Source organism: Rutidosis leptorrhynchoides, chromosome 6, assembly GCF_046630445.1.
Source record: "Rutidosis leptorrhynchoides isolate AG116_Rl617_1_P2 chromosome 6, CSIRO_AGI_Rlap_v1, whole genome shotgun sequence".
Taxonomy (NCBI): domain Eukaryota; kingdom Viridiplantae; phylum Streptophyta; class Magnoliopsida; order Asterales; family Asteraceae; genus Rutidosis; species Rutidosis leptorrhynchoides.
Genome location: NC_092338.1, coordinates 361,321,629 through 361,333,203, shown reverse-complemented (window position 1 = coordinate 361,333,203; position 11,575 = coordinate 361,321,629). Strand labels below are relative to the sequence as shown.

At 33.0% G+C, this 11,575-nt stretch overlaps 1 protein-coding gene and 1 pseudogene across 1 annotated transcript; both read left to right on the top strand.

Annotated features, from left to right (window-relative positions):
• Positions 1-385: 385 nt before the first annotated feature.
• LOC139852811 (uncharacterized) lies at positions 386-4,053 on the top strand. The gene is made up of 5 exons (XM_071842146.1): positions 386-515; positions 582-848; positions 1,183-1,293; positions 2,743-2,811; positions 3,736-4,053. Exons 2-5 carry the CDS (start codon positions 690-692, stop codon positions 3,784-3,786), a joined length of 390 nt encoding a protein of 129 aa, XP_071698247.1. The 5' UTR covers positions 386-515; positions 582-689; the 3' UTR covers positions 3,787-4,053.
• A 1,430-nt stretch (positions 4,054-5,483) lies between these two features.
• On the top strand, positions 5,484-6,490 carry LOC139854845 (ARS-binding protein 1-like; annotated as a pseudogene).
• Positions 6,491-11,575: the final 5,085 nt, after the last annotated feature.

Below are 11,575 nucleotides of genomic sequence, written 5' to 3'. Positions count from 1 at the left end.
AGACCATGAGAGTGATACAAGAGGAAGTTGAAAAAACGCACAAGAAAGTTGGAGGAGGAGGTCGACACTCGTATGATGTTGGAAAGTTTGAAGCTTCTATCGCAACTGGTGTCTTCCGACATTCCACTCAACCAATACGAGTTGTTGATGCGAGCTAGGAGTAACATAACCAAGAAGTTTAATATTAAAAATTGGAGGTGAGATCAAGTGGTGAGTACGTCATAAGGTTGTTAGTAATTAGTCTTTGGTTAGTGATGAAAGAAAATGTTGATGTGGCAGTAACTCTTGTCTAACTATGTTTATCATTTTCTATGTACATACTACTAGTACTAAAATTTTCTTATTTTGGATAGGGAAGGGGGAATGATCCAATTTTTATTTGGATATATCACATATAAACATCTTCCCTTAAACTCGTCAATCAACAACCACCAAAAATTCGAACTCCAAAACCTCAACCACCACTTCACAATCCATTCCTTAATCTTTAATTATTTCTTTATATATATATATATATATATATATATATATATATATATATATATATATATATATATATATATATATATATATATATATATTTTGTCACTGGTTACAATTACACCCTTCTTCCAGATAACCTTCAATCTTCAGCAATAACAAGAAACAAGCCACCAATTGTTGATAATTAATTAATATTAATTAAATTAATGTCTTCAAAGAAAGGAACAGGAGCTGCCTTACAAAAAGATGTACCATGGAGAGCATCAGGATCAACTGCCATGAAACCCTTACCCAAAATCCATCTTTCCCCTGTTCTTTCACTCCCTCAAAACCCTTATTCCAATTATGCCCTTTCTCTCATCAAGGTTTGTATTAATATTAATTTCATTCTGTATTTACTAATTTTAGTCATTGGGGTCTTTATATATGCATTTGGTATATATCTAAAGCTGAAATCCATGTATGAAAGTTTCATTCTTTATAGTAATTAGTAATTAGTAATTACTATTAGCTCTTTATTTTGTTTGAAGTTAATAATATCTGTATATTTATATTTATAATTTTGCAGTTTAATTTCATATTTGTGTTGACATAAAAAAATTACATAAATTTGTGGGATTTTTGTGGTTGGATACTAATTCTTGATGTGGGTTATGAAAAAGTTTGAATCTTTTTTGGTTTTGGATGATCTTTATGCAGCACCCGGATCCGATTGGAGATGGGTTAGGAACAGAAGCTATAGTGGAAGCAGCTGGACCAGATTGTATTGTTCCTGGGCAGACTACGCCCGTTAAACTACTCGGATTAAAGGTGTGCTCTTTTGTTGCTGCACTTTGAAATTTGAGTCTTTATGTTGTTTTAGTTCTGGATTAGTTGATCAGTGCCTAAAGCTATAAAAACTTAATTTATACAATTGCATATTTAACAGTGGAATTCTTTATTTGGACGGATGGATTGTTAAGTTTAGATTTACTATCATCTGGAATTTCATTTTATGTCGTGTCGTTTTCTGTTATAAGTTTTTGCCGGATATAGATGATGATTATAAACTTGTGTTGGTGTAATGTAGAAAATTAGATTATAACTTGAGCAAGCTGCAATTTAAAGATAAGTATGATCAAATGCTTGTTACTTCTATATTTTTCGTGAACTGTTAGTCTGTTAGTTTAATGTTGTATAGATCACCTTAATTTCATTCAAACAAACTGCACACAATACACTCCTTAAATTGGCTAACCTTGTTTGTTGTAATATCTGTCAATTATTGATTATTAGCTGTTACTTGTTACATAACTAAAAAAGATGATAAAAAAATGAAAATCAAAAGCAATGCATTAAAAGAAAATGGTCTGAAACAAGGAGTGAAACCTGGTGCTCCAAGGAGTCGGCTGCAACTTGATAGAAGAAAATATAAATAAAACAGCTGACCTGTTCTTTTTATATTTGAGGTCAAACTAACACTTTCAAATTGTGTTATTTAAATGGACCTTCTTATAGATTTAATGCCTGATATTTTCTTTATGTAGTGCTTGTGACTATGTTTAGTTTCATCGTCAAATCTTTCCATAACTTTGGTTTAATTTATGTAGATTTTAATTGGGAGAATAATATGTTTGACCTCAAAAGTCAAAATTTGTTTCTACTCTTGAATCATCTAATGAAGTGCATTCGTTTATGACAATATTTTCGATGTATCTTAAAGTGTATCGTAAGCTTTCATCATTTTTTCAGTTTGCTATTATTTGACACTTCATTGGTTCTTACTTCTTGTTATATAATGAAAGATGTCATACTGTTTTCCTGATGCTAGGAGAATTGAGATGTAAATTATTGAACCCTAAAATTTTTTTTCTAAGGTTTCAAACCCGTACTATTGAAAAAGTTAAATGGTTTTTCACTGTTCGGGTTACCCGGAAGAGCAAGCATTCTGACCCCATACTCTAATGTATGCGTCCCTGCCGGATTACTCCGTGGTCGTTTCCAACCGTTCCTTGACCATAACAAGATTCGAACCCGAGACTTCTTGCAAGTATCAGGCCCCAACCAACCAATGGGCTATTTTGTGATGGTTTCATCCAATTCAAGGAATAAGGAAAATTTGCTTAATCAAAAGTTTCAGTTTTTACGATCAATGGCTTGAAACAACATTGGGTCATTGCATGAAATATGAATGTGGATCAGATTATATGTTGTGACTATTCCACACTGTTTTTTCAAAAATTGTCTCGTCTCATTAAAATTGTTATTATGTATATGCAGGTGTGGCCTATTGATGTTGACTTGAAGTTTCTAGAACCTGTTGGTAAAGAACTTAAGAATATTGGGAAGGTATAGTCCAATTATTTTCATTGCAAATTTACCGTTGAATTACTTCTTATATCTATTATATATACTCGTCCCTTGAGTCCATAGTGCACAGAACTTGTACTCTTGCCATGTCAGGAACATCGCAACAATATCCAGTTTTAGTGTTCTGTGAGTGTTAGATGACGTAACGTTTTCAGTTGTCCAACTAAAAATGACCTATTTACTCATTTACGATCATTAGAAAGTCGATGAGGATTTACATCTAAAAAGGTTACCTTATATTGTCTTCATTGAAGGGTAATTTTCGTTATTTAACAATAGCAACAGCCGACAGGTTCCTTGATTTATGTTCCATTTCCATGGTTGCACACTTGCACATTTCATGGAACCAAAATTGCTACACCGTATAAAAGAGTTATAATGGGACAGTGGTTGCCAAAAAAATCTTTATAATTCATATAGAAATTTAATGGATTTTCTACCGATAGCTATCGCTAACACGCTTAAATGTAATTTTTTTTTTTTTTTTTTTTAAGTCTAGTTTACCGTTGAATACGCGCATATAATTAAACGCTACGTACAACACTTTTCAACGTGCTAGAGCTATCGTTAGAAAAATCCTAATTTATATATTGTACTTCATAAACAAAAATATTGGTGAATATTTTCACCACAAAACACTTCTAAGATTTATAACTTATTTGTGAAGGTTTGTATGAACATAGAATGTAAAATGCTTTGATTGGTCTTCAACTCATGTACCTGCCTGTGTTCTCAAGTTCTTATATTTACTAAAAATATTAATATGTCAGATGTATTATTTTCTAGTCAGTTTCTTTGTCTTGTAGTTTTTTTTTTTATATATTTTTTTTTTATTTTATCTTTTAAGGATCTTATTAGCATCTTAACATCACCATATGTTGTTTATTGTTCATTGTGTTGCAGTTTATGGATTCAGCGGTTGAGCTCATGAACAAATCATTCGATGAACGCTAGGATTACAAACCGTTTATGAGGTTTATTATGCGGCCATATATTTATGAGTATGAATGAATTTAATACACGAGCTGAGCCCTGTTCACCAAAGGTGTTTGTAGTCGCGTTGTTGTGTTTTTTTTTTTTTTTTTAATCATTGTTTAGGCATGATATTAAAGCTTTAAAGCTGGAAAATGGTGTATTGAAATATAAAAGTAAAGGCAAGAATACAAAGTTTACTGTATTTTTCTTCGACTATGAGTGACAGTTATTATTTTTCATTATCGATATGTGGAAATGGATTCATCCTCAAATTATTTTAGACTACTCTCAACTATCACACCACTTTCATAATCATATTGTATTACATCAGCACCACTTCAGCAGCTTCTTCCTTTTATATTAGACTATTCCTAACCGTGATGGTGACGTCAAAGGCAAGTGATGTACTTTTTGGTGATGTGGCAAGGTCAAGTGGTGAAGTTGTTTAAAGGGGAATGTCAAATTTGAGGGTTAAATTTGTGATGAGTGATGTGGTAAAATATTATTGGTAGTTGGCTATAAAATTTATTAATTAATAATATATAAAAATATGTGGCAAAATCTGATTGGCTGAAACAAATTTGACACTTCCGTGAAATTTTCGATTGACGCCCTGTGCGTCAAATTTTGACGTCGCGTTAGGGGCGTCAAGAGCGTCAAACAAGTTGCCATGTGGATGATGGGGTAAAAGTGCCAATGGGCCAAAACAAGCCTTACCAACCACATTCACTAACAATTATCACACCAACCACATTAACCTCACTTCAATATTTTATTATTATTTACTAATATTAAGTTTATTATTATTATTTACTATTATTACTTTTATTATTATTTTTTATGCATCGTATTTATATTTGAGTATAAATAAAATAATATTACTCATTTTTTAGTATTTATATTTATTTATCTAAAAATAATATTATTCACAACATTCACCTAAGACCACTCTCAACCATGACATGCTTTTTTAAAAAGACTGACTGCCACATCAGTGTCACATCAGCACTTCTTTAGAATGACTGAAAAACACTAACTGCTACTAACCATAACACACGTCTTCAAAAGGACTAGGATCTACTCATCTTCATTTAATTAAAAACAAAATTTTTAAAAAAGAAAAAAAAAACATTGGAGAGAATGATAGGTGAGAGCTGTACTGATCTTAATTTTAATAAATTTAACTTATAATTTTGTTACAGTTTGAATGTAACAACAAAAAAATGCCTTTGTATTGCATGTTATTTATAAAAATATAAAATATAATCTTTTGATGCATGAACAAATTGAATGAGGTTAAAAACATAGGGCCCACCAAACTCACTTGTTACCGTCTTCTAAAAGTTTATAAAATGACAATATCCACTTATGTCAAAAAAACCGTAAAAATTCTATAAAATAATACACTTGGACCACCAAAATTTATTAATTAAAAGAGTTATTAATTAATCGATAAATTAATAATTATTAATTTATATATTAATTAATATTTTATTAATTTATAGTAGAATACTTAGTTTACAAACACCTTTCAACCTTCTACTTAATTATTGTATACAATGCATGTATATCAAATGAACGGCCCAATTTGAAAGAAACCTTCAATCTCCCATCTTATTATTCAATACTTTAGTGATGTAATTATTTACATGTTTTGATCTTAAACATGTTTGTTTTTTATACTTCAACCGGATCATTCTCTTGCAACAATGCAGCTTGAAGGGAAAAAACAAGACAAGGAAAGACTAATTGTTGCTATTTGCTGTAATGAGGACGATTTGAAAAAACTTCCTTTATGGATTATTGAGAAATATGCTAAACCAAGGTGCTTCAAGAATGTAAACTTGAACAGTCTGAACTGTGAGTACCGTGCTAACAAACGAGCCTGGATGACTGGTGTGTTATTTGAAGAATATGTTCGCCAACTTGATAAAAAAAAATGGTTGGAAGAAAAATTCTCTTGATTGTGGATAATTGCCCTGCTCATCCAAAAATTATTGAAGGATTATGAAATGTTGAATTATTTTTTTTTGCCACCAAACACAACTTCTAAAATTCAACCTTGTGACGCGGGGATCATACGAGCTTTTAAGATGCATTATCGTCATCGATTTTATAGAAGCCTTTTGGAGGGTTATGAATTAGGGGTTTCGAATCCAGCAAAAATGAATGTATTAGATGCAATGAATCTTGCGATTTCAGCAGGACTATGGATGTTAGTGCAAATACAATTGTGAACTGCTTTCGTCATTGTAAACTTCGATCAACAGATAACATGACTTTTGAGAACTCAGATGAAGGTGGTGAAAGCACTCAAGAACTCCAGAATTTGATCAAAGAGTTGAGTTATCGCAATGCAATGGATGTCGAAGATGTTCTGACTCACCCAGAAGAAAACGTAGTTGCACAGTTGTTGACTGATGAAGAAATTATTGAAAGCGTTATTGGAATTAATAAAGATGATATCGATGAAGAAAATGATGAAAGTTCTACAATGGAGCCCCCTTCGCGAAACGAAGCTATTAAAGCGGCAATCACATTGAATAATTTCTTGTTGAGCTATGTGAAAACAACACCAGAAGTTCTTACCATACTAAGGAAAATTAGAGACGAGATTCAAGGGGAAATTGATTTCAACAAAAAACAAAAGACAATTGAGTCATTTTTCAAGAAACCTTCATAAATCATTCATGTAATATGCTATATACTATATAAGGAATTATTAAATTATATTTTATATGGGGTCTAAAGAAATTATTAAAATTGTATTATCATATAATATTGGCGAATTATTAATTTAGCACCCTATCCCCGAGTCGGAACTGGCAAAAAATATTATCTTAGAGAGTTTATTAAATAATCGAGTATTAATTTATCGAGTTTCTACTGTAGAAGGAAAAAGACTTTCAAATACCTATGACGTTTTTTTTATTTTGAGAAATGACCTCCTTAAGAAGTAACTATTGGGAGTAGTCTAACCACCTTCCCCAATTCATCACCCCCATCTCTCTCTCCAATTTATCATCTCCATTTCCAACTCTTGTTCTTCAACATAAATTATCAGTTTGTGTGTGATTCGATTTTATGTTGTCTATTTTTTATTTTTTTATAAAAATTAACAGATCCAGCGTCCTTCAATATGTCAATGCACAACATTTTGGAAGACGGTCGATCAATGGCAGAGCCAACCGCGGTTGCTAGCAACGGCGCCGTTGCAACAGCGGCCCAAAGCAGCTCCAACGGCGGCCCCGTTGATAGTGGTCTTATTCCATTCATTCTCAATTAGTGAAAGGGTATATTTGTAATTTTCACTTTTTTATGTTAATGTTAAACTTAACATTTTTTTATAAATATGTTATTATGCGGAGTAACATTCAACACCAAAAAATAATGAATATTAATATTAATATTAATATTAAGTATATTACTTGTAATATTAACTTATAATAATGATTAATACTCCGTATTACTATTATGGTTAATATTTATACAACCTTTTCCTAAAAAAAAAAAAAAAAAAGATGATATAATACCTCTAGGTGTCATTTGATTCCTCCTTTATATTTGCACTTTTTAGTGACAAATATATCAAGTTCAGATTAAAATAAAGAGGCAGTGGTAAGTTGCATGTTGTGGCGGAGAGACTGGTGTTCAAGAAAAAGGCAGGTTTTCAAGTTCAGATACATTGAATGTTGTCACAATCGAGTTTGCATTGGACAAAATCTCCAAAATGTAACTGGAACGTAGGAAGAAGAGGAAATAAAATACGATGGATGACAAAGGAGAAAAACACGACAAAAAAGGAACTCTTTGATGAAATGCTAATGGCCGAAAGGAGAGAAACACATGCGGGAACTAGCAAATTTGAATAATCGAAGTTAGAGCTAAAAAAAAAAATATATTGTGATATATTGATATCCATATACATTATTACATTTATATTATATATTATATATTCTATATTCATATTCATGTGATAATTATGTATTTTCTCTTTCTGTTTCAATTCAAAAGTCCGGTATTTCTTTTTAGGTTGTTTTTGTTTAACTGCTCACTTTCATAAATTAGATAAAGATAATGGGATAAAATTCCTTTATATCATTATTTTATACATGTAAAACAAAGGTATACGTAAAAAGTTAGAAGTAAAATAGAGTAAACAAAAATAATTGTGATAATGTAATTTATTAACTAGTTTAATACCCGCGCATTCGCGGGCTTTTTAAAGGCACGTTGCAATATTGATGCAAACTAATTAATTGATGTTATGAATTCGTTTTGACAATTATTTCACAAGTAGGAGTAAAATAACGTGAATTTATAGCGTGGACATGATTGATCAAGCATAAAGTGTTTACAAAAGCTAGCTCGGAGTCTTCTCGCACAAGCATGACCCAATTCCATGCTTGTGACGATGGTTTACAATAGCCACAATTGTATAAGAAGCGTGTGCATTATAAAACTACACAGATACTCCATTTAAGTACCTAATTCAGCCATTTCCTATAGTGAAATCATTTGATCCCATCGTTTTTCACAAGAAAAATAACCCATGATCATAAATACCAATAAGGTGCTGGAGGGACTGGATGAAAATTATCAGGGTGTAATAGACACGGTCAATACACGAGACTGCTATTTTGTTTGCTGAACTTCACGAGAAACTGATCAATCAAGAACTCACCTTAAAGAATCAACCATATCTCACCACACTTCCTGCTACTGTAAACAATACTTACTCTCGCATGTACTAACGTTCGCAATCATATTCTCCTCAGCCAACATCTAGTCCAACAACAACTACTAATAACTTAACTGGCTTGCACCTGTTTCTTGGGAAGTGCCAATGGTGCCATGTGAAAGGGCATTCACTTCAAAAGTGCCCAGTGTGTGCTCAAGCCCTCTAAAAGAGGTTCAGGTAAGACATTTGTGTGAATGAAGGTGGAATCTATATGATCTTCAGTTGAGCCTCCATAATCGCATCATTGAGTTCACTACATATGAAATAGTAGACAATGATCCCATTTTTCGAGTAACATGGGATGTATGACTGGTGGCATGCTTGAAGTTATATTAGTGTCATTTTTCCCTCTCCTCAGTAGCTATGTCCAAAGCAAAAGCAATTGAAGAAGCCACTTGTGTTATGTTCCAAGGGTTTACTAAAAGTGACCCTGAATCCAGTGACACTACTGCTCCTGCAAAATATGTTATTTTCTGTATCAAGCATATACACATTAATCATGAAAATTCCAAGTGTTTGAATAAGCATACTTAAAATAATAATTATTTGTTCAAATTATAGCGAAAACATTGAGTTTCCTAAACATAAGTAACATCTATAGTTTGTTATGGTGTATTATAATATCTTGGAGATGAAAAAACAGGCATGTCAAATGGGTTGGGTTATTTTGGGCAAAAAAATTCCTTAGTTGTGTTAAAAGAAGGAATAGTCTAATGTTATAGTATTAGTTACCATTTGAAGTAGCCAATTACTACTTCACACGACACTTCTCATATCCTCTTGTCTATGTGATGCAACTGAAAAAATGAATCAAAAGATGAACCTATACATCATAGAGAAAAAGCAAGTTATATAATTATATGTATGTACATGACCCATTTATAAGAAAATGGGTCACTAATTAACAAAGTATATAGTAGTCATATAATGAGAAAACAAAAACTCATACATTTGTAAATAAACGTTTACTGGGTTACATTTAACTTAAAGGTTAAGGCTACGGATTGGTTATATATTTTTTTTGTGTCCCAATATAGGCGATATACCCTAAAAAATATTAATGTAGGCCATAAACTTTAAAAAATGTGCTAATGTAAACAAAAGGTGACCGGTTATCTGGTAAACCGGTCATCTTCATCTTCATCTTCATCTTCAACTCAGAAATGTATTAATTGCTGGAAATCAGTTGGCATTTAGCTGAAATATAAGCCATTGAGTTACAAAAAAATTGATACATAAAATGGAGATGATTGCATACATAAAATGCTAAAACTTGAATATACAATGACTTACATACTACAGATGTAGTACCTCGGATAGGATCATATGCAAAAGTAATTACTACAGTTGACTCAAGAACACAACATGGCTGCCAATGGCCTTCTTCCAAGCAAGAACATTGCAATCAACTGAAGTAGAAGACTCTAATGACCCGTCCTAATCCATCTGGACGAATACATTACATTTGGTTACATCGCGAGGTACTTGACCTCTATACGATACATTTTACAAACATTGCATTCGTTTTTAAAAAAAAGACAAACTTTCATTTCATCGAAAGTTGACAGCATGCATACCATTTCATAATATATCCAACTATAATTGACTTAATAATAATCTTGATGAACTCTACTGTAACAGACTGAAACCCAGGCTAGTTGTAAGTGGACTATTTTGCACTTAGGGTTTGTGCTAAGTCTTAAGTGCTTTTATTTTAATTATTTTATTAGTGTTTTATTATAATTGTGTTGTGACCAGCTTGTGACAAGGGTCCCAGAACAGGTTTGTTTATTTTATTTGGACCTCGTTTGGGCTACCTAATCTTGTGTGAAAGATATCAGATAACTGGTAAATACCCGTGTGTTGTGGGGTATGGGTTTTAACCCCAAAATAAGTGTAGAGGCAGCTAATTCCCCTCATTTTGTTCCTGAACCTTCCTCCCATTCTCACTCTCACCTAACCTCATCTTCATCCTTTCAAACAACCCTAAATCATTTGATCTCGAATTGAAGCTTGATTTTGGTGTCAAAACGTTCCTTGTGTCATTGTGATTCTAACAAGGTAAAGTTTGTAAAATTTCATGATCAAATCTGTGATTAAATGGGTTTTTAAGTTAGTTTTTGTTAAAATGGGGTTTTGTGTCAAATTGGTTCAATTTGTTGTTGTTTGTGCATAAAAGTTGTGGGTTTATGTTTCTAAATGTCTAGTGTAAAAGATGTAACCAGTTTTGAGGTCAAAAACGTGTCCAAAGTTGAGATTTGGTGATTTTGGGTTGAAACCCGTCACTTTGCTGCTGTTGCAGCTGATGAACTACCTTCGGCCGATGGTCGTTGACCATCGACCGATGGTGAGGGTCGATCGGCCGGTGGACAAGACCATCGACCGATGGTGTGAGATTCTGACCAGCTGATGTAATTTTGACGATCGACCGATTGGGGGAGACCATCGACCGATGGTGTGTTGACGATCGGCCGATGGATGGGACCATCGACCGATGGTCTTAGACAGTGAAATTCTTACTAAGTGTGGAATTCTAGCCGTTATGCTGCCCGTTTGTATTTTGGTGTTCAGGATGTAAATTTTGAAAGTGCATAAGTGTTAAGCATGAAAATTTTAGCGGACGCAAATTCTTACTAATTTGCTATAATTCGTTGTCAGTGTGTCTAATCTTGATGGGAACACTATTCTAACTTGGTTTTTGCTGTTCTCAGGAGATAAGGACAAGGAAGAAGCTTAGAAATAATAACTGAGCAGTTGCTGGTAATTGGTGAGTGGGTCTATCTACGGATAGAGTTTAAGTAGCATATCATGCTACTGTGGTTGACTCTTTTACCATGCATAGTGTAGGAATTGCCATGATAGAATAATATCGTTTGCCTGATGTTGTATGTGAATTATGTGTACACTGTGTGAATGGCACCAGTCGGGCCTAGGGAGACTGGGGACTCGAGGCCGTGCCTAGGAGAGGTTAGAGTCCGTATGAGGTCAACCGTGCCTAGGGGAGGTTGGGTCCATAGGCTACTGATT

Coding starts and splice junctions, on each gene's coding strand:
- LOC139852811 (XM_071842146.1), top strand. CDS start 690: ATGTCTTCAAAGAAAGGAACAGGAGCTGCCTTACAAAAAGATGTACCA. Junction 849..1,182: donor ATGCCCTTTCTCTCATCAAG/GTTTGTATTAAT, acceptor ATCTTTATGCAG/CACCCGGATCCGATTGGAGA. Junction 1,294..2,742: donor TTAAACTACTCGGATTAAAG/GTGTGCTCTTTT, acceptor ATGTATATGCAG/GTGTGGCCTATTGATGTTGA.